The 27,124-nt window shown below is 43.1% G+C and overlaps 1 protein-coding gene across 2 annotated transcripts in view; it reads left to right on the forward strand.

Annotated features, from left to right (window-relative positions):
• Window positions 1-7,860: 7,860 nt before the first annotated feature.
• LOC140466991 (ankyrin repeat and SOCS box protein 13-like) overlaps window positions 7,861-27,124 on the forward strand; it is a 39,970-nt gene continuing 20,706 nt past the window's right edge. For both annotated transcript variants that reach the window (XM_072562944.1, XM_072562947.1), the window contains exons 1-2: window positions 7,861-7,992; window positions 22,345-22,532. In XM_072562944.1, the coding sequence (XP_072419045.1) occupies window positions 7,950-7,992; window positions 22,345-22,532 (231 nt within the window). In that variant the 5' untranslated portion in view covers window positions 7,861-7,949. The remainder of the gene's footprint in view (window positions 7,993-22,344; window positions 22,533-27,124) is intronic.

The following is a 27,124-nucleotide window of genomic DNA, read 5'->3' on the forward strand; positions in this document are numbered from 1 at the left end:
ACCAGTTTCGATCACATCTAGTGAAGAATGTTGTTGATAACATGTGATCACATAACACTGACATAGCTGTCATTCCTGGCAGACTTACAAGTGGTTTTCAACTAGTAGATATTGGTATCAATAAGCCATTGAAGGACATGATGAGAATGAAGTGGAACAACTGGATGTGTGATGGAGAAAAAAACATATACGAAAGGAGGTGGTGTGCAAGCTCCATCACTGACGCTGATCTGTGGCTGGATCGACGATTCATGGAAGGACATAAAAGCGGACACTATTTTCAAATCATTCAGGAAATGTGGGGTTTTGAATGCATTGGACAGTAAAGCGGACAATTATCTGTGGGATGACATAGATGAAGAAGATGATGTGTTACTGCTAACTATGGACAGCGAAGAGGAAGAGGATCCATATGATGATATAATTCATCCTGATGATTATGCAGCTTTATTCGGTGCTGAAGGTGTTGAACAGCATGATTTTGCAGGATTTTAGTAAACTTTTGTACTTGACATGTTTAATTTAGGATGAAACATGCAATTGTGATTTAAAGCCGTATTATATTTCTACTCTATTTTTTGTGTGTATAAATAAAAGTTTACTAATTCATTTTTGTCTTGGTTGTCTTTATCTGGTAATTACCGTAATTTGTTTGTTTTTCTTTTTAGTTTAGAAATCAATTGGGCTTCTGCTAACGATACAATATTTTGGACTGTAGCATGAATTTCAGCCCCTCAAAAGTTGTATCCATGTAAGAGTTGAACCCATAAATTTAATGTTAAAAATAGTCTATTTGATTCCTACATGAGTATTGATTTATATTTTTAAAGAAATTACAGTATTTTTCTATCTGTCACTTTTATCTTCCTCTGAATCCATTCTTTCTTTCCTGCTCTATATTTTTGTACTAACTGTATTTGATTTAGCATTGAATTAAATATTCTAACTCACAACCTTCCTTCAGACAACACTGCTGAATAACAGTTCTTTAATCTGCTTGATTATGAACAGCCCCAATTGCTTACCATGTTCACACATGACACTACATCCCTGTTGTGGGCACCGCACCAAAATGTGTTTCTAATCATCCCAACCTCTAATGCAAAAGTCCATATGTGGGACGAATGAATTGTGCAGCACTGTTAACTCGCTCCTTACAGCAAATCTTGCCCAAGATCTTGTATTACAACATGATTCTGCCCTTTGCTTCATAACACGTATATAATATTATTTAGCTCCCCGGCCCACTCAAGCCTCTCTGTCCTCACACTCCTATGTTGTTGAAGTGAAGCTCAGTGGAAGCACGAAGAGCAATACTTTTTGGTTAAGCACTTAAGAGGCTGTCAGACTCAAACTCTTGAGCTCAACGACTTTAGATCATAACTATGCTGTCATCTCATTGGAAAGCAGCATGACCAGTGTTCTGCTAATGAATCTGCTTTTGTTGTTTTCAGCTCCTCTAGACTTGTCTTTTAATAATTTTATTGCCCCATTGCCATCCCCTTTTGCCTTGCTTCATTACCTCTGTTATAACTTAATGACTTCTACTTCCTACCCTGTTACAGACCTCCCTTTGTATTTCTTCTGCAGGCAAATGAGATTAGTTCAGTTTAGGAAATCTGGTCGGCATGGACAAGTTAGGCCGAAGTTGACAAGCAGGAGGCTGGAAGAATACATTGAGCCAGGCAGCATCAGGAGTTGGAGAAGTCAACCTTTCATGTATAATCCTTCTTCAGGACTGAAGTTGAGCTGAAGGGTCTGTTTCTGTGCTGCATGACTCTATGACCCTTTCTACCATTTCTGTTTTAAACTTACTTAAAATCTGTGGTATCTGCAACTTTTTCCAGTTCTAATGAAACATTGGCCCAGATTTTGTAATCAGTGGCACTGACCTCATAAAAAGTTGTCCACAGAGATCTAGTGGTCTGTCTGCCATGAATTTTCCCTTTCCCGATGAGATTTCAATTCTGGTGAGATCTCCAGGTGTCCAACAGAGGTGATATCATCAGGTGAACTAAGCATGCAATCTTGTTGAAGAATTCTCCGAAATCAAAATGTTGTATATGACAAAACAACAGAAAGTGCTGGAGAAACTCAGGAAGTCTGACAGTATCTGTGGAGAGAGAAACAGCATAGTTAGCCTGAAAGGGTTAACTCCAAAATCTTTGTCTGGCTCTGCCCAGCAGTATATAAGTGACTGTATCAGGGAAAAACTAGCCACTTCTTGTTGATCCAGTCTGTTGATCTCACCTCTACCGTTAACAATTATGTAACTTAGGTTAACCTGGTCTATCTCTTACCAAATATAATAAAGTTAACCATTCTAATGTTACTGTAACCTGTTCCTTAGTTAGTGAACTTTTGTTACCCAGGACTGAGCCTCTTCTGCCCAGGCTTTGTATGGTCATCTCTCTCAAATCAATCCTAGTCAGTGCCTAGAATAGGACTGTTTTCCTACTTCTTTCACCGTCCCTCAACGGCAAGGATGACTTGGGCTACTCTTTTATTGGAGACGTACAACCAGTGCTAGTTTAAGCCCTGCTGCGCTTTTCCAGCAACACATTTTCAGCAGGGGCCCTATTCTCTCCCTAGTTACCCTTTTGTCTTTAATGTATTTGTAAAAACCCTTTGGATTCTACTTAATTCTATTTGCCAAAGCTATCTTATGTCCCCTTTTTGCCCTCCTGATTTCCCTCTTAAGTATACCCCTACTTCCTTTATACTCTTCTAAGGATTCACTCGATCTATCCTGTCTATACTTTACATATGCTTCCTTCTTCTCCTTAACCAAACCCTCAATTTCTTTAGTCATCCAGCATTCCCTATACCTACCAGCCTTTCCTTTCACCCTGACAGGAATGTACTTTCTCTGGATTCTCGTTATCTCATTTCTGAAAGCTTCCCATTTTCCAGCTGTCCCTTTACCTGTGAACATCTGCCCCCAATCAGCTTTCGAAAGTTCTTGCCTAATACCATCAAAATTGGCCTTTCTCCAATTTAGAGCTTCAACTTTTAGATCTGATCTATCCTTTCCCATCACTATTTTAAATCTAATAGAATTATGGTCACTGGCCCCAAAGTGCTCCCCCACTGACACCTCAGTCACCTGCCCTGCCTTATTTCCCAAGAGTAGGTCAAGTTTTGCATCTTCTCTCGTTGGTACATCCACATACTGAATCAGAAAATTGTCTTGTATGCACTTAACAAATTCCTCTCCATCTAAACCTTTAATACTATGGCAGTCCCAGTTTATGTTTGGAAAGTTAAAATCCCCGACCATAACCACCCTATTATTCTTACAGATAGCTGAGATCTCCTGACAAGTTTGTTTCTCAATTTCCCTCTGACTGTTAGGGGGTCTATAATACAATCCCAATAAGGTGATCATCTCTTTCTTATTTCTCAGTTCCACCCAAGTAACTTCCCTGCATGTATTTCCGGGAATATCCTCCCTTAGCACAGCTGTAATGCTATCCCTTATCAAAAATGCCACTCTCCCTCCTCTCTTGTCTCCCTTTCTATCCTGGAACATTAAGCTACCAGTCCTGCTGATCCCTGAGCCATGTTTCTGTAATTGCTATGTTATCCCAGTCCCATGTCCCTAACCATGCCCTGGGTTCATCTGCCTTCCCTGTTAGGCCCCTTGCATTGAAATTAATGCAGTTTAATCTAATCAGATTAAATTTACAGCGTGGAAACAGGCCCTTCGGCCCAACAAGTCCACACCGACCCGCCGAAGCATAACCCACCCAGACCCAATCTCCTACATTTACCCCTTCACCTAACACTATTGGCAATTTAGCATGGCCAATTCACCTAACCTGCACATTTTGGGATTGTGGGAGGAAACCAGAGCACCTGGAGGAAACCCACGCAGACGCGGGGAGAATGTGCAAACTCCACACAGAGTCACCTGAGGCGGGAATTGAACCCGTGTCTCTGGCGCTGTGAGGCAGCAGTGCTAACCACTGTGCCACCGTGCCGCCCACTTGTCCTACCTTGTCCCTGTCTGCCCTGACTGTTTGACTCACTTCTGTTCTCAACTGTACCAGTCTCAGATTGATCTCTTTCCTCACTATCTCCCTTGGTCCCACCCCACCTTACTCGTTTAAATCCTCCCGAGCAGCTCTAGCAAATTTCCCTGCCAGTATATTAGTCCCCTTCCAATTTAGGTGCAATCCATCCTTCTTGTACAGGTTACTTCTATCCCAATAGAGATTCCAATGATCCAAAAATGTGAATCCTTCTCCCATAAACAAGCTCCTCAGCCATGCATTCATCTGCTTTATCCTCCTATTCCTGCCCTCACTAGCTCGTAGCACTGGGAGTAATTCAGATATTACTACCCTTGAGGACCTCCTTTTTAAATTTCTGCCTAACTCTCTGTAATCTTTCCTTCAGAATCTCAACCATTTCCTTTCCTATATCGTTGGTTCCAATGTGGACAATGACCTCTTGCTGGACCCTCTCCCCCACGAGAACATTGTGCACCCTCTCGGAGTCATCCTTGATCCTGGCACCAGGGAAACAACACACCATTCTGCTTTTTCTCTGCTGGCCACAGAAACGTCTGTCTGTACCTCAGACTACAGAATCCCCTAACACAATTGATCTCTTGGAAGCTGACGTACCCCTCGTTGCATTAGAGCCAGTCTCAATATCAGAAACTTGGTTGTTCGTGCTACATTCCTCTGAGAATCCATCACCTCCTACATTTTCCAAAACAGCATACCTGTTTGCAATGGGTATATCCACAAAAGACTCCTGTACTAGGTGCCTACCTCTCTTACTTTTCCTGGAGTTAACCCATCTATGTGACTGTATCTGAGACTTTCCCCCCTTCCTATACCTGCCATCCATCACACACTGTTACTGTTGCAAATTCCTCATCGCTTCTAACTGTCTCTCCAACCGATCCATTCGATCTGATAGCATTCGCATCCAACAGCATTTATGGCAGATATAATCCACAGTAACGCTTAAACTCTCTTTAAACTCCCACATCTGACAAGAAATACATATCACTCTACTAAAGGCCATTGTTGCTCCTTCACAATCTACAGACCCAGAAAATATTACCATCATATTCCTCTACAAACACTGCCCCAGGTTAAATTAATAGTTATGGCTTATATTTTAAATTTAATCAAGAGATATATCTCCAAAAACATATAACTCACTACTCACTACTGCAGCCTTTCTATTGGACATACTTAAAACAATGATTACCTTATCTGATTCTGTGCTGTGAACTTCACCCAAACAGGTTCCTCCAAGATTAGTTGTGAATTTCACTGTTAATTTTCCCAGACACACTCCGCTGTCCAGCGACACATGAATTTAAAACAGCAAAGGCAGTAACTGTGCAGGTTCTCTCACTCTCCTGCATGTCCTTACTATTTGCTTCCTTTGTCTGTTTAAATAGTAAACCAGAGATGCAGGCTAAAGATTTGAATCCTGCACATGGGGAAATTTGAATTCAATATGAAAAACTCTGGAATTAAAAGCTAGTCTAATGGCAACCATGTAGTAAAACCCATCTAGTTCACTAATGTCATTTAAAGAAGGAAACTGTCATCCTTACCTGGATTGGCCTATGCATGACCCTTGACCTACAACAATGTGGTTGACTCTTATTTGGCCTCTGAAATGGCTAAGAGCGCTAATCAGTTCAACGGCAACTAGGGATGGGCCACAAGTGTTGTATTGCCAACAATGTCTACATCCTATATAAGAATAATGTCTTTCTTTTAACTTTGTATCTTTATTTTCCTCAGTTTGTACTATGAAGAACTGTAATGTTAAACTTTTTGCTTCTTTCTTTATTTTTCTGTTTTTGCACCTAATCTCTTTTGTACTTAAGATTTGTAATTAGGTACCATGTGTTGGCAATATCGTACACTTTTCACTACACTCCTGAACTTTTGAACTTGAATACACATGACAATAAACTCTAATTCTAAAAATTCTAATGCTAAAATATCAGAAAGGCATATTTAAAAAAAACATATTAAAATAAATTCTGGATTTTTTATCATGAAGTATAAATTTGTCTTTCTCCATGAATACAATATTAGGACCGATAGGTTGTTCATGTCTAGTGTTGATTTGATATTTACAATAAGCAGTTACACCTCATTTGGCAAAACATAATTTTTCAGGAATAAGAATGTGCTGAATAAACACCGTAGGTCTGACAGCATTTCTGAACAGACAGACAGTGTTAATATTTAAGTTAAGTGTGACTGTTCTTTGGAATATGTTATTTTAACAGCTCAGCAGGGAAATTGATATTCAAACTAATTTCCAGGAATGATTATTCTCAGGGACTGCAGGAAGAAATCTTGTAGAGAAGCAGGAAAGCCTTGGTGAGACCACACTTGGAGTAATGTATGTACAAGTTTGGTCTCCTCACCTGAGGAAGTATGTTCTAGCTATGGAGAAGTGCAACAAAGGCTTGCCAGATTGACTCCTGGGATGGCAGGACAGACATCTGAAGAGAAACTGAGTTGGTTAGGAATATATTCATTGGGGTTTAGAAAAATGAGGGAAGGGTCAGATTGAAACCTATAGAATTCTCACAGAACTACATAAGGTAAACTCAGGGAAGATGCTCCTGATGATCAAGGGGAGGTCATACCTGACAAATCTGTTTGAATTCATTGAGGAGGTAATGAGCAAGTTAGAAAAAGGAGAGTCAATGGATGTGATCAACTTGGACTTCCTGAAGATATTTGACAAGGTGCCATATAGAAGGCTGTTAAGTAAGAATAACAGCCCATTGTGTTAGAGGCTAAATACTGGCATGGATAAAGGATTAGCTGACTAGCAGAGGGTGGAAAATGGGACAGAGAATTCTTTTCAAGATGGCAACCAATTACTGGTGGAGTAACATGGGGATCAGCCTTGGGGCCACAGGTATTCATATAATACGTTAATGATCTGGATGAAGGAACTGAGGACATTATCGCTAAGTTTCCAGGTGACACAAAGATAGGTGGAGGAATGGGTAGTGTTGCAGAATGACTTGCACAGTTTAAGAGAGTGGGCAAAGAAAAGGTCAGATGGAATACTAAAAGGATCCAGTTCAAAAATGTGCGGGTTAGATGGATTAGCACACTAAACAAAAATGCCCCGTATTGTGCCGGCATGTGCAGGATGGATGGATTGACTATGGTTAAAAGTCCCATGTGGGCTTGGGATGGGTCTACGTGGGATGCTCTTCTGAGACTCGATGGACTGAATAGCCTCTTTCTGCACTGTAGAGATTCTATCATTCTATGATCAAGCGATATGGGGAGAAAATTGAATCAGTAGTCTGAGCTGGACGATCAGTCATAGTTATATTGAGTGACGGAGCAGTCACGAAGGACTGAATGGCCTCCAACTTGCTGCGATTTTCTACGTCTCTACGATTTGCTGGTATAGTTTCTCATTGTTGCAAGCGCCAAATTCTTCCCGCATATCCTATTTCTTCTCCAGAGATAGCATCTGACCCGCTGAGTGTTTGCAATATTTCTATTTTAATGTTGTGAAATCCAGCTGTTTAAAAATAATTTGTGATTTTCCTTAATAACTGTGAAACAATGCCAGCTGGCTGTAACTAAAATGGAGGCAAGAAGAACATGATGAACTTCTCTGGCATTCTTACTATAAAATCTTTCCAACTGGATGGTGGAGGAAGGAACTTACGCAGCACTGACTCATTACTCGGACTCTACGTAAATCCTTCCCTCGCTAATCCTCACAAACTAATTAACACAACTCCGCCCGTTAAAATGTTGCATGCTTACACCATCCCCCCCTCTCTCTGTCACACACACACTTCCGCTTCCGTATAGGGATTTCGCAGAACGAGCCGTTTCCCGCATGCGCAGATCGCGTACAATGTTGCAATTGCAAAGTAGCGAGTTGCCCACGTCACGTGATGGCGCCCAGCTGATCTGAAGATGGAAAGTGGCCGCGTAGTGCAAAGAGGAATGGGAGACATCAGTGAGTATCAGAGTGTTGGAATCAGGGTCATGCAACCAATTATTGTGGTTACTGACTGAGATTGTCTGCACGGATACCTGTGCTGTAGCGGCATTATTTTGGTTTTAATTCGGGCTGTTTACCCTGCTTTGTCGCGATGACAGCTTGTGCTTATGTAGTGAATAGCAATGATGTGTTGCATAAATGCAAACTCCATTCCCTTCACAACAGCATAAGAACAAAAACACTCACTGTGATTGCTCCAGAGGAGATATCAGGGGAGGCGATTAAGTCCTGTTTTTCCAAGCGACAGTAATTACTGGGAAAACTTACCAGGTTAGCATCTGCGCAGAGGAGGCAGAGTTGACATTTTGGATCCAGTGAGCCTTCTACGGAAACTCAAGTTGTTTTCCAAGCTGTTGACTCCATCCCTCCCATTGGCAGCTGCCCAAGATTAAGCCCGTCTGTTTGTATCTTAAATGTTACATTTTGATCCTGAGATTTTTCTGATCTCCTATTCATACCCTGAAACTGTCTGTTCCTACCTCTCTACCACAATACAACTTTATACCTTAGCACATCTACTGAAACCATTATTTGTGCCTTTATTATCTCAAGGGTTTACTATTCAAACACATTCCTAGCTATTTCTCCCATATTCTACATTCAAAACTCTGCTTCTGTCTTAATTCCCAGCAAACCCAGTTTTCCTCATCCCTCTTGTGTCCACTGACCTGGGTTGACTCCTGATCAAGAATCGCCTTGATTTTAACATTTTCAATCTCGTTTTTGGGTGATTATGCTCCTTCCCTCTATAATCTCCTCCTTGCAAGCCTCAGATATTTAGCCTCTTGAGCATCCATCATTCTTTTCTGCACAGCTGTTATGAATGTATCTTCAGTTGTTCGGATTGTAATCTCTGGAATACACTTCCTACATCTCTCTACCTCATTTTCCTCCTCCAAAATGTGTCTTACTATTTTGACAAAAGAAGTCATCTGACCTGATTGCTCCTAATGCACCCCTGTGTCAGACTTTATTTTATAACATTCCTACGAAGCACCTTGTGATGTTTCATTTTGCTGCTGAATAAGTATGTTGTTCTGGTCAAAGTGCAGGAGAGAAAAGGAGAGATTTTAGGAAAGAATATCAATGCTTGGTTTCCAGGTAGCTGAAGCAAGACCTTCAGTTGTGGAAGGATGGAAATCGGGTGAACAGAAGAGGTCTGAGTTGGTGGATTGCAGAGTTCCTGAATGTTTGAAGGATTGGGCAAGGTTATTGAACAGGGTGTAGGGATGATGGGAGAGGCAGTGCCAGTAATGTTTTTAAGCGCAGAAAGTGAAAATTTGAAATTCAAGGTGCTGGTGAACCTGTTATCTTTTTTGATCAATAAGCATGAGTAGGTGACTGGGACTCAGTACAACTTGGGCAGTGTTTTGGATGAAGATAAAATTATCTTTAATATATCCTTTTTGTGTGATTGACACCATAGTACAATGCTGAAGAAAGGCTCAACTGTTGCAAGTTCCATAATTCAGATAAGTCACAGTTATACAGCGTGAAACAGACCCTTCAATCTAACTCATCCACAAACAGATCCTTCAGTTCAACTCGTCCATACTGATATCCTAAACTTATCTAGTTCCTGTTAGCCAGCATATTGTCCATATCCTTCTAAACCCTTCCTATTAATTTACACATCCAATGCCTTTTAAATGTAATTGTACTCACCTCCATCACCTCGCCTGAATCATTAATAAATGGTCTTACTCGACTAAGAAACAATACTTTCCTTTGGCCAACATATACCTCAAAAGCTTGGGACGGTGACAGTCAAAATCGTCTGCTGTTCATAATGCAGCCTTTTCCTGCATAAAATCAAACTACTTAATCTAATTTATAATTAATGATGTACAAAAGTATATTATAATCAGAATTTTTAAAAGATTTAATGCGACCCTGATCTATCTTCCGAGTAAATGTAAAAGATCCCATGGCCATTCTTTAGAAAAAGTGGGTGTAGAGATTTGCTACTCTCTTCCACAACAGCAGTTATGTTAGGTCAGTTAGTTTTAAATCTGAGTCAGAGGCTTTCTTTAAGCAAGGCAATTCAGTGGGACGTGGGCCAAAGGCAGATATATGGAGTTAGACAACTGACCAGCCAATGATCTCATTGGAATAGATTCAAGAGGCTGAATGGTCTATTCCCATTCCCAAAAGCAGGGGAGTTATCCTGGATGTCCTAACTGGTATGTCAATCAACCAACCTTTTACAACCTCAAGATGTTATGTTATGCTAATTGAGGACGTTATGATGTGTAGCCATTATTGTAATGTAGGGAAGCATGGCAGCCAATTTATGCGCAGCAGGATCTCTCTCATCAATCTACTGTTCGATTAAAAACCAAATAATTTTCATGATATTAGGGCTCAATTAATGTAGAGGAAATTTTGTTTCAAATTTTGCAATCTATGATTTTTATGCATAGTAAATGCTTTGTTGTATACACCATCAAATGATTCTACTGCAGAGAAATTTAGAATGATGCAATCCTCAGAAGTTTTGGTGAATGAATCATTTTACTCTAGTGAGCACATGGAATGAGTGAGTGAATAGTAAAAGTATACGATTTGATCATTACCTCAGTGCAGTTTGTGAGAGCTTGCTGTATGCAAATTGGCTTTCCTGTCTCTCACTTGGTTGTGAGGTAGAGCTGGATGGCATCAATGTCCACATAGAGGTGTTTTTGGATGATGCCATCAAAGACAGATGAGAAGTAGGAACAGAGAAGGATAGATGGCTTGGAGAGATACTGGTACAGGAGTGAGCAAGGAAGCAGATGTAGGTGTTCTTCAGATTACCTTTCTATATGGAACCAGGTGAGTGTGTTCCCTGTCAACAGGACAACCAACGAGGTGCTTTTAGGTGGATGGTGTGATAAACTGTGTTAGAGTGGAGGCGAATTGAGAGGTTACCATGCTGACATTTGCAGAAGATACATTCCCCTTGTAATTTGCATCCTTTGTCATTCTGTCATGTCTTTTCATCATTTTCGAAAAAACAAAAATACAACCTTACCAGATGCTAAGAACCTGCTGCAGAGAAATTAGCACAAGGTAGACTTAATGTTTCCCTCCTTGCTTCAAGAAGGTGGAGTACAGCAGTTCTAATTGAAAGGGGTTGAGATGTTTTTGGTAATGTACACTTGATATACCAACAAGCATAGAATTGAGTCAAACAGATCAGGGAAGCCCCAGGGCTGGTCTGACCTGTGACAAACTAACTTTTCCTGCAGCAACTGGCCTCAGTGTAGAACGATTCATTATCCCCTTCACACTGATATCCAGTGTGCAAAGTGTGTGCGCACAGAATAAAACCAGGTGGAGGTGATATATCCAAATCCGATAGTTTGGTGATGTAGACTGCTGGGTTTAATGTGAACACTCATTTATTTTTAATTCGTTCACAGGATGAGGGTGTCACTGGCTAGACCAGCATTTATTGCCCATCCCTAATTGCCCAGAGGGTAATTGAGTCAATGATGTTGCTGTGGGTCTGGAGTCACATGTAGGCCAGACCAGGCAAGGATGGCCGTTTCCTTCCCAAAAGGACAATAGCGAACCAAATTTTTTTTTACAACAATCGACAATGGCTTCATGGTCATCATTAATTTTTTTATTATTGAATTCAAATTCCACCATCTGCCGTGGTGGGATTTGAACCTGGGTGCCCAGAACATTATGTAAGTCTCTGCACTAACAGTCCAGCGATAATACCACTTGGCCATTGCTTGTGAAACCAAGTCTCAGTAGAAGTCAGTGTCCTATGAAAGGGAAGGCAGTAGAAGAAAGATTGTTTGTTGTCATTTGTTCTTGTTCAGACTGCTCTAAGAAATAGAGATATTGGGGTAGCATTGTGGTTATGCTGCTGGACTTGAACTAACAACCCAGAGAATTTGAGGTTTGAATGTGCTGGAAAAGCACAGCAGGTCAGGCAGCATCCGAGGAGCTGGAAAATTGATGTTTCGGGCAAAAGCCCTTCATCAGGCAAAAGCAACCCAGAGAATGTCAATGGAAATATCGCTATTGCTGTGTGAAAATTTGAATTCCCATCAAATTAAATAGAAATCCAAAGAGAACTTGAATTTTAGTGGCAATTCCTTTTATTTCCAGTAAGTTCAATGACATTTTTCTAGGGAAGGAAATTGGACCTCATCACAAGCTGATTATGATTTTGCTGTCGGATGTCATTAGCTAATGCTGCACTGCTCAGCTCAACGTGCTTCTAGGTCATCAGAGACACTGCAGATTTCACTTGTGCTGGCATATGGAACAGTGAGGAAATTGGGCAGACCTGAACTGGGGTTGACTAGAATGATACCCTGTTCAAATCCATGACAAAGCTTGATGCTGAGCACAATTCAGAAGATGCTCCTTGGGAAAACATGTCATGACATTATTTTGAAGACAAAAAAGCAGAGACTCCCTGGTGTCTTAGCTGGCATCTATCCCTCAACCAAATATGATCAGCTCATTATTTTATTGCTGTTTATGAAGCACATTGTGCACTTAACAGCCTTATTTTCTAACAAATAACCAACTTTTAAGGATGCAACTCCTTTTTCAACCTCATGATGTCCGAAAGTACTTTGTGGTCAATTAAGTACTTTATGAAGTATAGCCACTGTTGTGGGGGAGCAAGACAGCCAATTTATGCACAGCAGGATCTGCCAGTAGGTAATGCTCAAGTAATGAAGGACTCCATTAATGTAAAGGAAAACTTTGTTTCAAATTTTGCAATCTATGATTTTATGCATAATAAATGCCTTGTTGTGTATGTCATCAAATGGTTCTACTGCAGAGTAATTCCAGAATGATGCAATCCTTAGAAATTTCATTGGATGAGTCCTTTTACTCCACTGCACTCACAGAATGAGTGAGTGAGTAACCTTGAACAAATTCTGTGCCTGGCATGTGTTGTTGAGGAGTTCAAAATATGTTTGCCTGCTAAAGGGGTTACACAATAGAGTTGAACATTTGAAGTTTGTTAACTTACTGCAGTAATAATGCATAACTGCTCCATCTATCCACAAACATTGAATCTGGTCTTGCCAGTTTGGGCATCAGAAAGATAGAACTTGCATTTGTATAGTGCCTGTCATGAGCTCAGGTACTGACGTCACTGCTGCAGGAAACAAAGCAGAACAGTTTGTGTAAAGCAAGTTCCCATAATCAGCATTTGCAATAATGGCTGGACAAATCTGATTTGTGAGGTTTGTTGAGGGATAAATGCAAGCTAGAACACAAAGGAAAAGTGGGAGAATTTTCCCTGAAGTGTGATTGCAGCCCCAAGGCAGCCATTAAGTCTGTGCCCCCCCCCCCCCCCGCAACAACCTTGGGTCTCCCCCCCCACCCCCACCTTGTCTCTTTCCCCCCCCCCCCAACCTTGTCCCTTGCTCAGGTTAAATCCCCATGAGTCATCTGCCTCTAATGAGAGAGCAGCCCTGGAATATATCTTTCCATTATCTCTGTAAGAAGAATCCCAGGTTCAAGTCCAACCTACCCCGGAAGTGTATAATAACTGTCATGAACAGGTTAACTAGGAAAATGTCCAAAATGTGGAATGAAGCAGTACTGCATTGAAAGATTAGTGTAAATCATGTGCTCGTGTCAGTGGTGTGGGATTTGAACTCCAAACCTTTTTGACCCAGAGGCAAGAGAGAGATCACAAGCCAAATCTAACATCTGGAGGCTAAATTAAAGTATTCCAAAGTCATGGAAGATGCTTTACTGATGTAACACTTTCATTACTGAAACCTGACACCTGTAGGCCAAAAATACATCAAATTAATATCCAATTGAGAGGGATGGAAATGGGCTTAGTGGTGAAGAGATGGGGAGGTGGGGTAGAGTGTGCTGGGTGGGGAGGTGTGAATCAAATCTAGGTAACCTTTTGACTTGAATCATCCTTAGAATTAAAAGGGGGCAAAGAACAGCTCATTAAGAACAGCGCAGAAGCAAACAGGTTTAAATTTCTATTTCGGTGCAAGTCAACCTGAATAACAGATTGTTCTGCTGTTTTGTCCTGGAGATAAATGATGCAAAGAAATAAATACTTGATAATAAGGGTGTATATAATCTTTATTGATGGTGGGCTGGTGTTGACCCAAAGCGGGATTACGGTGGCACAGTGGTTAGCACTGCTGCCTCACAGCACCAGAGACCCGGGTTCAATTCCCGCCTCAGGCAACTGACTGTGTGGAGTTTGCATGTTCTCCCCGTGTCTGCGTGGGTTTCCTCCGGGTGCTCCGGTTTCCTCCCACAATCACAAAGATGTGCAGGCCAGGTGAATTGGCCGTGCTAAATTGCCCATAGTGTTAGGTAAGGGGTAGATGTAGGGATATGGGTGGGTTGCGCTTCGGCGGGGTGGTGTGGACTTGTTGGGCTGAAGGGCCTGTTTCCACACAGTAAGTAATCTAACTCTGAAAGATTCAGATTCATGGAGTGAATGGACTTGTGTGGAGATAATAGAAATTCAAGGGGTAAACTTGTACCGATTTGAATCTCTCAGCAGAAATCTGTGAAACTTTTCCTTTAACAAGTAAGTTAATTCACTCTAGTGCAATTAATTTGTGCAATACAAAATGGGTTCACTGATTCATATGATTATAAAACAGTTACTGAGTGTGTTCAAGTTTGGCTCTCGTTCTTTCAGTCTTTGACTTTATTTTCACTTTCCATCTTGCAGTTTCACTTTCAGATTTGTGCAATACTTTTCAGATTTTCTCTTTTATTATCTCTCACTGTAACTCTTCACTCGATGTCCATTTTCTCTCTTTCTAATTTTCTGTATCCCCTCTTGGTCTCTTCCTGCCCCACCCCAGTCTGTCCTCACCGTGAATATTTCTAACACTTTCCTTTTGTACCAGAGGTCAAGAGTGAGTGGGTTGTACTGTCAGCAGCTTTTGTTGCATTGAGACGACAGCATTCTCTTACCCCACTTCCTGCCTTGAGACATTGTGGGGAGCCAGGAGTCACAATGATTGATATGTGGCAAAAATTAATAGTAAATCATTTTGAATTAATTAATGATGGAGGGTTTTTAAAAAAAAAATTGGACATCGCTGTGAGAACTTTGGCACAGTTGAAGCTGGAAAAATAGAACAGGGTTTCAGAGGGAAATAGTGTGACAGTGGGAGGTATGCAGGTGGAAGTTATTTCAGCCTTTGTGATGAATAAATTAGTCAGCTCAACACAGTGAATTTAGTAGACCACTGTTATACACAGTCTGTTTCAGCCTTGAAAAGTGTTGGCAAGTGGGGGAATCTGGAATAAATAAGTTTCTTCCCGCGGGAACCTGAGCCGCCTCCGGAATTTTAATTTTGTTCCTTTCGAGGATATAAAAAGGAGGGCCCTGTATAGACTGCTGCTGCACACCGTCCACCTCTTCTCCCTCATCCACCGTCCGAACACGCCTTGGCGTGCCCATTTGCCACCGGGCGGTGGGAATCCCCAGTGGAGGGCTCTCTACACGGGAGTCCTCCCCCTTTCTTTCGGGGATCTGGGGTGGAGGGTGCTGCACGCAGCAGTCCCCTGCAACCGCAGATTGCGGTGGTTCACGGACTCCCAGCCCAACTGCTTGTTCTGTGGCGCTGTGGAGTCCGTGGACCATGTATATATTGGGTGTGGGCGTTTGCACTCCCTTTTTGATTTTCTTAAAAACCTCCTCCTCTGTTTCTGGCTGCACTTCAGTCCCACGCTCCTGATCTTCGGGCACCCGGTACGGAGGAGGGAGGGCAGGTCCGAAGACCTCCTCGTGGGTCTGCTCCTGGGCCTGGCCAAACTGGCCATCAACAGGTCCAGGCAGCGGGCTGTGGAGGGGGTCGTTAGGGCCGACTGCCTGCCCCTCTTCCGCGGTTACGTTAGAGCCCGGGTGTCCTTGGAGAAGGAGCACGCGGTGTCCACCAACACCCTGGAGTTGTTCAGGGAGAGGTGGGCGCCGCAGGGAGTGGAGTGCATTATTTCCCTCTCCAACTCTATTTTGATTTAGTCCCTACCCTCCCCTTCACTGTTTTGATCACACAGCATTGCCCTTTGATGTGAAGGGCAGTGCTTGTCACTAGCCACTCGGGTGTTTTTCCTATCTTCCTGGTGGTGGAAATTGAATAAAGATTTGTGCACATTGTGTCTTTCACTGTCTCACACCTGCACACACACACCATGGGTGCTGGGGATAAAATAAGCACTACCGCAGTTAGGTGGTAGTGTGGGGTTAAAAGAAAAAAAATTTTAAAAAAAATAAGTTTCTAGTGGTATAAAAGACAATCACCTTTTTTGTCTTACCAATCTGTAGCTGGAAAATACAGCACCTTGTCCAAGATTGGGTACAAGGGAAGCAATCTACAAGCACAAGTGGAGAGGTAGATTCTGGTCTGTTGGGCATACATGTAGAAGCAGAGGCTAAAGCACATGTTATCTTGTCATATTACAGAGGGCAGCACATAGACACTGAAGAGGTCTTGAAGGTGGATTCCCAAAGTGAAGTGTTGTAATGGTCAATTAGAATGAATGAATGGCACTGAGTGAGACCATTCCACCAACAGTGAGAGGCATTGGAGGGTGATTGATGTAGTAACCACTGTACAAGCTGCAGTGTGGCCAAAAGGAAAGATAATGTATTATTGTCATAGTATATGTAATTCAGGCTCTCTTCTTGCCAGCCACTTGTAGATTCTCTCTTCTATTTTTCTTTCATTTTCTCTGTGCCAGGCATGATTTCTTGTTTCCATTCCTGCTGCCACAACTTTCAGTTTCATCCTTGCATGTTCACTCTGACTCTGTTTCATTATCTTACTCTTTCAGTTTCTCTCTCTCCCTTGCTCTCTCTTTCTCTTTCTCACTCTCTTTCCCCCTCCCCACCCCCCCAATATGCTCTATTTCTACCGGCTCTATCTTTTCCACTTTCTAATTTACTGTTTCTCCGTCTTTCTCACTGAATTGCTGTTACTTTTCACTAATTTTGTCATCCCTCTCCCTTGCCATCAGCAGCTTTTTTTATTTTTAGGACATAATGTTAAAGTGAGAGGGGAAAGATTTAAAAGGGATTGTGGGGAGCAACTTTTTCACACAAGGTGGTGTGTATATGGAGAGGGCTGTCAGAGGAAGTCATAGAGGCGGGTACATTTACAATATTTAAAAGACTTTTGGGGAGGTACATGGACAGGAAAGGTTTAGAGGGATGTGGGCCAAATGCATGCAAATGGAACAAGTTCAGTTTAAGAAACTTGGTCAGCATGGGAGGTTGGGCTGAAGGGTCTGTTTCTGAGCTGTAGGAGTCTAAGCTGGCTCTCTATTTGCTTTATTCTCTTTATTTCTGATTTTTGTCTTTGCAGTAAAGCTGTTCATAGTGAGCGCGTGCACTCACTTTCTTGCTCTCTCATGCTCGGTGTCTCAAATGCTCCTTATCCTTTCTCATTTTCTTTTTTTTTCAATGTTTCCTCTGTTTGATCATTTTTTTTCTTTTGATTATTATTAGCGTTAAATTTATTTCTCCATTTCTCTATCTTTTAAAAATCTGAACCCTTCCCACCTCTGATATCTCACCAGCCAGGCACTTGTCTCCTTATCTCATTGTATATATGTTACTGTGTAGCACCAGAATTAATTCTGATTACTTCCCTTAAGATCTTTCTGTTTAACCTGTTTGCTAATTCCTGAAATTCCCTTTTACAAAGCCTCCATTCTAATCCTTTGTGTGTGTCTCGCTTGTTATGACAAGAACCATAGATTCTGGCACAATCTTTGGAGACGCAGCTGGGTACATGTAGTGGTGATATGACTAGACTAGTAATCTGACTAACATTCTAGAGATGGGTTTGAATCCAACATGTAGGTGGTGAAATCTGAATTCTGTTTAAGAATCTGGAATTATGACCTAGCCTGTTGCTGACTATGTTGATGTAAATATCCAGCTGGTTCACTCGGGAGAAAAATCTGCCATCCCTGTCTGGCCTACATATGACTCCAATGTGCTTGACTCTTAATTGTTCTCTGAAGTGACCTAGCAAGCCATTCAGTTTTAGGGAAGTGACATGTGGACAATGAATGCTGGCCCACCCAGTGATGTTCACATCCCATAAGTGGCTTTTACGTATAAAAGCCAAGTTCAAGAACTGTTTCTGTCCATCTCTGTGTCTCTCTGTAGCACTCTGTCTTGTTTTCAGTGGGTCTGTAATACTTCAAGGGGAGGTGGCGGTAATTTCACTCGACTAACACTGCTGACCCAGGCTAATACAGTGGGGTTACGGGTTCAAATCTCGCCAAATTTAAATTCAGTGAATGAACCTCGAATTGAAAACTAGTGTCAGCATGAAACTACCTCTGTTGTAAAAACCCATCTGGTTCACTAATATCCATAAAGGAAGGAAGCCTGCCAATCTTACCCAGTTTAAACTGCATGTGACGTTAATTCATCACTGCCTTCTGCAACATCCCAGCAAGCCACCAGTTCAAGGGAAATTAGGGGACGGTCAACAAATGCAGACCTTGCTGGCATATTCCAGCAAAAAAATTTTTAAGAACTTTTTATTTGCCACTGCATTATGTCTTTGCGTGCTTTTACTTTTCAATTTGCTCCAACTTTCACTTTTATCTAAATTGCTTTGTCATCTCTTTCATTCTGTCTCCTTCTCATAAACACGTGTAATGCACACAATCCCTGAGGCATGCCTGCCCGTGCACATGGATGCTCTCACACGCATACACGCACACACGCACTTTCCAAGACTATATTTTAAGGAGAAATCTGGTCCTCCTGGGAGCAGATGCGGCGGAGATGAAGGAATTGGGAATATGGGATGGCGTTTTTACAGGGGGCAGGGTGGGAGGAGGTGTAGTCTAGGTAACTGTGGGAGTCAGTCGGTTTATAGTAAATGTAACCGACCAGTTCCAATACCGTACAGCCCAGATGGCCGCCTCCTTCAAAGGACTGCAATTTCCCCCCCAGACGTGATTGACGATTCTCTCCACCGCATCTCCTCCACTTCCCACTCCTCCGCCCTTGAGCCCCGCCCCTCCAACCGCCACCAGGACAGAACCCCACTGGTCCTCACCTACCACCCCACCAACCTCCATATACAGCGTATCATCCTCCGTCATTTCCGCCACCTCCAAACAGACCCCACCACCAGGGATATATTTCCCTCCCCTATCAGCATTCCAAAAAGACCACTCCCTCCGTGACTCCCTTGTCAGGTCCACACCCCCCACCAACCCAACCTCCACTCCCGGCACCTTCCCCTGCAACCGCAAGAAATGCAAAACTTGCGCCCACACCTCCCCCCTTACTTCCCTCCAAGGCCCCATGGGATACTTCCATATCCGCCACAAATTCACCTGCACCTCCACACACCTCATCTATTGCATCCACTGCCCCTGATGTGGCCCCCTCTATATTGGGGAGACAGGCCGCCTACTTGCGGAATGTTTCAGAGAACACCTCTGGGACACGCAGACCAACAAACCCAACCACCCCATGGCTCAACACTTCAACTCCCCCTCCCACTCCACCAAGGACATGCAGGTCCTTGGACTCCTCCATCGCCAGACCATAGCAACACGACGGTTGGAGGAAGAGCGCCTCATCTTCCGCCTAGGAACCCTCCAACCACAAGGGATGAACTCGGATTTCTCCAGTTTCCTCATTTCCCCTCCTCCCACCTTGTCTCAATCAAATCCCTCGAACTCAGCACCGCCTTCCTAACCTGCAATCTTCTTCCTGACCTCTCCGCCCCCACCCCCACTCCGGCCTATCGCCCTCACCTTGACCTCCTTCCACCTATCGCATTTCCAATGCACCTCCCCTAAGTCCCTCCTCCCTACCTTTTATCTTAGCCTGCTGGAAACACTTTCCTCATTCCTGAAGAAGGGCTTATGCCCGAAACGTCAATTCTCCTGTTCCTTGGATGCTGCCTGACCTACTGCGCTTTTCCAGCAACACGTTTTCAGCTCAAGACTATATTTTAACCCAAACACCATGCTGAGAGGACTATTGAGAAACAAAGTCCCAACATGGATGAATTGGCAACAGTACATAGGGAGGAATCCAAGTTTGAGGAAGGAAGCAATGAGGCGAAGTACCTTTATAAGTGAGCACCTGGAAAAGACTGCAAAGGCTGCAGGAGGGATGTTTTGATAAAGCCAAGAGATATTTGTAAGCTAGAACAAGAAATTTTTGAAACTGGTGAATTACAAGTAGGGAATTGAATATAATGAGGATAGTGTGGGTAAGGCAGTGGACTTAGTAACTTCAGTAGCACCTTGTGCCTGAACTCATACAGTACGCTGCCAATTCAAATATTGGTTCAATTTCAGGATGGTGGCCAATCTGTCAAATTGGGGTACTTATCAAATTGGGAGGCTGGCTCGTGGGGATTTTCAATCTATTCCTTTAGATAGTAAGTAGAGTAGGATTGGAATAACTTTAAATCAATAATTGTATTTGTAGCACATTGCTCCCCTCTTCATCAATCAAACTAAGTCCTCAGAGAAGTGATGAGATATCTAAAGAGCAAACCGAGTTAATTAGGTAGTTTAATTAATCAGCTTATCTGGTTCAGCACTCAGACTAGATACTAGTTTTGATTTGGTGGAGTTAAGTACTACAATAAAACTTCTTAACTTGAAGAATTTCATGGTTTGCCAGATAGTCTTCGTTTTGGACCACTAAGAATGTGTTTGTAAGAGATTTCATTTTGTAAAGCAGGAGTTGGTGGCTTGAATCCACCAATTTAATTTTAGACATTTCCTTTCTCTCAAGCACGTTTCAAGCGAACATCATTTGCCCTTAAACCATGAAAAGTATTTGATCTGGAGAAATTCACATGTAAGTTTCCAACTTTGGCTATCCCAAAATTCATGAAGCCAGTCAATATTCATGAAGTTTCACATGCTAAACTTTCTGTTTTTATATACCTATCCAGATGCCTTTGAAATGTTCTAATTGTACCAGCCTCCTCCACTTCCTCTGGCAGTTTGTTCCATACATGCTCCATCCTCTGCGTGAAAAAGTAACTCCGTAGCTGCTCCTTCTGGATTTAAAATGGTTGTTTAAAGTACTTTAGTTACCGAACTAAAGGTAAAGGTAATAGATAGGAGATGGGACTTTTTTGACTGGATCATAGGTGATGGATGGGTGGATCTTTTATAGAGGTTTGTAAAATCATGAGGGACCTAGATAAGGTGAAGAGCAAAGGACATTTCCATCAGATGGGGAATTTCAAAGCGAGGAGGCATATCTTTAAGGTAAGAAGAGAAAGATTTAAAAGGCACCTGGGTGGGGACAACACTTTCAGAGGATGGTTCACATGTGGAATGAACTGCCAGAGGAAGTGGTAGATGCAGGTACAATTACGACATTTTAAAAGACGTTTTGATAAATACATGAATAGAAAAGGTTTGGAGGGATATGAGCCAAACAGAGGTGGGTGGGACTAGTTTAGGTTGGGAAACTTGGTCAGTATAGACAAATTGTACTGAAGGGTCTGTTTTTATGGTGCTATGACACTTGAAGATGAATATTCAAGTGAATTCATACCTTGTGGGATAACACTCTGTGCAAGTGAATAAATGTGATTACAAATTAATGATGTTAGGTTGAAACGTGCTTGAGAGAAAGGAAATGTCTAAAATTAAATTGGTGGATTCAAGCCACCAACCCCTGCTTTACAAAAGGAAATCTCTTACAAACACATTCTTAGTGGTCCAAAACGAAGACTATCTGGCAATATAATATTTTATTCTGTGAAAATCACTTTATTTTTCTTTTGGATTGTTGACTTAAAAATGGGGAAAAAATATGTGCAAAATGTTCCAGTCTTTAAAGTAAAAAGAAGAGTTACCGGAATTCATTGAGTCTACCTTGTAGCTGCTACCAACCAGTGGAGAAGATGGAGATGCATTTTGGCTCCAGTCATGTCTGTCCAGCGATGCTTTTTCCAAATAACAGACCTGGGTTGATATTTTTTCACCCCACTCCAATTTTGTGTGATCAGATGTACTTAGCGTAATAATCATTTCTTGACTGGTCACTGGGCAAGTGGCTACAACTTTGTGTTCCGACAATGTAGCAGAAACATCCAGCCTGTGACAGAGAAAGCATCTTAGTCTGTGTGTTCCTTTCAGTCTCTTGCAAACTCTTGCAGTCCACCTGTGTTTACTGTGTTAGGGCTTGCAAACTTGTAATGTTCAACTCTGTAAATAAATGCTCAGGTGTGTGAAGTTTCAAATCTATCCATCTGGTTTTCTGAAATATAAGTGCTATATTCCAGTCTATTTTTTTAAAAAGAGACTTGATTTCAGTTTTGTCATTTCTAGGTTTTTGGGCTGAGCGCACACCTGTGCATGAAGCTGTCAAAGAAGGCGAGATCCTGAAATTGAAACAGCTGATTGAAAATGGAGCTTGTGTGAATTTAGTTACCGTAGATTCCATAACCCCATTGCACGAGGCAAGTCTGCGGGGGCAAATCCAATGTGTACAAATGCTGCTTGCTGCAGGAGCACAGGTATAATCTGAGTACTTTTCCATTAAAGGTCATGTATTGTTTGTGTTATTCCCCTAACAGGCTGTTTTGTTTTTGACCAGTATCATGACTTGTTGTGCAGGGCATCACGTGTAGAAGAGAAGATTCTGTCAAGTTTAGTGTTAGAGTTGGGTGAGTTTTGAATACCTGGCTCGTAAGGGAGACAGAAAGTCTCTAAACTCAGAAGGGAAGGTCTTGAAACACAAACAGAGGCTGGTTGCACTTCTTCGTTTCAATTTCTTTTCTCTTATTTTTGTGTTCTGCACATCTATACCCTAGTCAATTGCTGGCAATGTCACCTATGCACGCCAGCTTACTATGCTGCTTCAGTTGCTGCACATAGCACAATACAGCACAGAACAGGCCCTTCGGCCCACGATGTTGTGCTGAACATTTGTCCTAGCTTAAGCACCTATCCATGTACCTATCCAATTGCCGCTTAAAGGTCACCAATGATTCTGACTCTACCACTCCCACGGGCAGCGCATTTCATGCCCCCACCACTCTCTGGGTAAAGAACCTACCCCTGACATCCCCCCTATACCTTCCACCCTTCACCTTAAATTTATGTCCCCTTGTAACACTCTGTTGTACCCGGGGAAAAAGTTTCTGACTGTCTACTCTATCTATTCCCCTGATCATCTTATAAACCTCTATCAAGTCACCCCTCATCCTTCGCCGTTCCAATGAGAAAAGGCCTAGCACTCTCAACCTATCCTCATACGGCCTATTCTCCATTCCAGGCAACATCCTGGTAAATCTCCTCTGCACCCTCTCCAAAGCTTCCACATCTTTCCTAAAGTGAGGCGACCAGAACTGCATACAGTACTCCAAATGTGGCCTGACCAAAGTCCTATACAGCTGCAACATCACCTCACGACTCTTGAATTCAATCCCTCTGCTAATGAACGCTAATACACTATAGGCCTTCTTACAAACTCTATCCACCTGAGTGGCAACTTTCGAAGAGCTATGAACATAGACCCCAAGATCCCTCTGCTCCTCCACCTTACTAAGAACTCTACCGTTAACCCTGTATTCCGCATTCTTATTTGTCCTTCCAAAATGGACAACCTCACACTTGACAGGGTTGAACTCCATCTGCCACTCCTCAGCCCAGCTCTGCATCATATCTAAGTCCCTTTGCAGCCGACAACAGCCCTCCTCACTATCCACAACTCCACCAATCTTCGTATCGTCTGCAAATTTACTGACCCACCCTTCGACTCCCTCTTCCAAGTCATTAATAAAAATTACAAACAGCAGAGGACCCAGAACTGATCCCTGCGGAACTCCACTTGTAACTGGGCTCCATGCTGAATATTTACCATCTACCACCACTCTCTGACTTCGACCGGTTAGCCAGTTTTCTATCCAAGTGGCCAAACTTCCCACTATCCCATGCCTCCTGACTTTCCGCATAAGCCTACCATGGGGAACCTTATCAAATGCCTGACTAAAATCCATGTACACTACGTCCACGTGCTTGGTCACCTCCTCAAAGAATTCAATAAGACTTGTAAGGCAAGACCTACCCCTCACAAATCCGTGCTGGCTGTCCCTAATCAAGCAGTGTCTTTCCAGATACTCATAAATCCTATCCCTCAGTACCCTTTCCATTACTTTGCCTACCACCGAAGTAAGACTAACTGGCCTGTAATTCCCGGGGTTATCCCTATTCCCTTTCATTCGCCACTCTCCAGTCCCCTGACACCACCCCCATAGACAGTGAAGACGAAAAGATCATTGCCAACGGTTCTGCAATTTCCTCTCTTGCTTCCCACATAATCCTAGGATATATCCCGTCAGGCCCGGGGGACTTGTCTATCCTCAAGTTTTTCAAAATGCCCAACACATCTTCCTTCCTAACAAGTATCTCCTCTAGCTTACCAGTCCATTTCATATTCTCCTCTTCAACAATACGGTCCCTCTCATTTGTAAATACTGAAGAAAAGTACTCATGCAAGACCTCTCCTATCTCTTTCGACTCAATACACGGTCTCCCACTACTGTCCTTGATCGGACCTACCCTCGTTCTCGTCATTCTCCTGTTTCTCACATACGCATAAAATGCCATAGGGTTATCCTTGATCCTACCCGCCAAAGATTTTTCATGCCCTCTCTTAGCTCTCCTAATCCCTTTCTTCAGCTCCCTCCTGGCTATCCTGTATCCCTCCAACAGTCTGTCTGAACCTTATTTCCTCAACCTTATGTAAGCCTCCTTCTTCGTCTTCACTAGACATTCAACCTCCCTCGTCAACGACCCTCACACGATCATCTCTTTCCTGCCTGACAGGTACATACATATCAAGGAAACGTCGTATCTGTTCCTTGAAAAAGTTCCACATTTCAATGACATCCTTCCCTGACTCCTACGCTCCCAATTTATGCTCATCAGATCCTGTCTTGCAGCATCGTATTTACCCTTGCCCCAATTGTAAAACCTACCCTGTTGCATGCACCTATCTCTCTCCATAACCAAGGTGAAAGTCACAGAATTGTGGTCACCATCACAAAAATGCTCACCCACTAACAAGCCCATCACTTGTCCCGGTTCATTACCAAGTACCAAATCCAATATGCCCTCTGGTCGGACAATCTACATACTGAGTTAGAAAAGCTTCCTAGACACACTGCACAAATACTGCCCCGTTCAATCTACTTGATCTAAAGAGCTTCCAATCAATATTTGGGAAGTTGAAATCGCCCATGACTACCACCCTGTGGCTTCTGCACCTTTCCAAAATCTGTTTCCCAATCTGTTTCTCCACATCTCTGCTGCTATTGGGGGGCCTATAGTAAACACCCAACAAGGTGACTGCTCCTTTCCTATTTCTGTCTTCAGCCCATACTACCTCCAAAGGCAGATCCCCCTCGAACTACCTTTCTGCAGCCGTTATACCATTTCTAATTAGCAACGCCACCCCCCCCCTCCTTTTGTACCACCCTCCCTAATCTTACTGAAACATCTAACCAGGAACCTCCAACAACCATTCCTGTCCCTCTTCTATCCATGTTTCCATGATGGTCACAACATCGTAGTCCCAAGTACCGATCCACGCCTTAAGTTCACCCACCTTATTTCTGATACTCCTTGCGTTGAAGTATACACACTTGAACCCATCTCTGTATCCGCAAGTATTCCCTGTCAGTGCTACCTTCTCCACAGCCTCCCTACATTCTTGGACATCCTGAAAAACAGCTAACCTACTTGCTGGACTACAAGTCCGGATCCCATCCCCCTGCCAAATTAGTTTAAACCCCCCCGAAGAGTGCTAGCAAACCTACCTCCCAGGATATTGGTGCCCTTCTGGTTCAGGTGCAACCCGTCCTGCTTGTACAGGTCCCACCTTCCCCAGAATGCAGTCCAATTGTCCAAATACCTGAAGCCCTCCCTCCTCCACCATCCTTGCAGCCACGTGTTCAACTGTACTCTCTCCCTATTCCTTGCCTCACTGTCACGTGGCACCGGCAACAACCAGAGATGATGACTCTGTCCGTCCTAGCTTTTAGCTTCCAGCCTAACTCCCTGAGCTCCTGAATGACCTTCCCACCCCTCTTCCTACCTATGTCGTTGGTGTCAATGTGAACCACGACTTCTGGCTGCACACCCTCCCCCTTTGTAAGAATTCTGAAGACACAGTCCGAGACGTCTCGGACCCTGGCACCCGGGAGGCAACAAACCAACCGAGAGTCTCACCCATGTCCACAGAACCACCTGTCTGTCCCTCTAACTATAGAGTCTCCTATAAACTAGCACTCTCCTCCTCTCCCCCTTTCCCTTCTGGGCCTCAGAGCCAGACCTCGTGCCAGAGACCCGGTCACTGCAGCTTATCCCTGCTAGGCCGTCTCCCGCTCCCCCCCACCCCCAAACAGTATCCAAAGCAGTATACTTATTGTTGAGGGGAACGACCACAGGGGATCCCTGTACTGCCTGCTTCCTCCCCTTCCCGCCTCTAACTGTTACCCAGCTACCTCTGTTCTCTGGCATAACTATGTCCCTGTAACTTCTATCTATCACCCTCTCAGCGTCTCGAATACTTCTCAGTTCATCCAACTCCAGCTCCAGTTCCCTAACGCGTTCTGTGAGGAGCTGGAGCTGGCTGCACTTCCTGCAGGTGAAGTCGGCAGGAGCATCGGTGGTCACCCCTACCTCAAACATCCTGCAGGAGGTACATTCCACTGCCTGCGCTGCCATAACTCTACACTTAGTCTCCAAAACAAGAACACGAAGTAGCTTACCTGTTCAGCTGACTGAGTCCTTTTTTTTAGGTTAGAGGAGGAGGGAGGGTGGGAGACACTACACGTGTAGTGTCTCGGGTTCCTTCTCCACACAAATTTCTTATCTTCCCAGAAGTCTCTGGCGACTTCTGGGTTCCCGCTCCTAATTGGGAAAAAAAAACACAGACTGCGAAAAGAAAAACGTTAATTTAAACTGGTCTCCACTTACCTTCTGGCTCCCCTCTCTGTGCACCCGCTGTAGCACTGCTGCTTGTTCGTTTCTATACAATGACTTATAAAGTTATCCCAAGCCCAAGGGGTAAATGTAGGGGAATGGGTCTGGGTGGGTTGCT

This window comes from Chiloscyllium punctatum, chromosome 44, assembly GCF_047496795.1.
Source record: "Chiloscyllium punctatum isolate Juve2018m chromosome 44, sChiPun1.3, whole genome shotgun sequence".
Classification (NCBI taxonomy): Eukaryota; Metazoa; Chordata; class Chondrichthyes; order Orectolobiformes; family Hemiscylliidae; genus Chiloscyllium; species Chiloscyllium punctatum.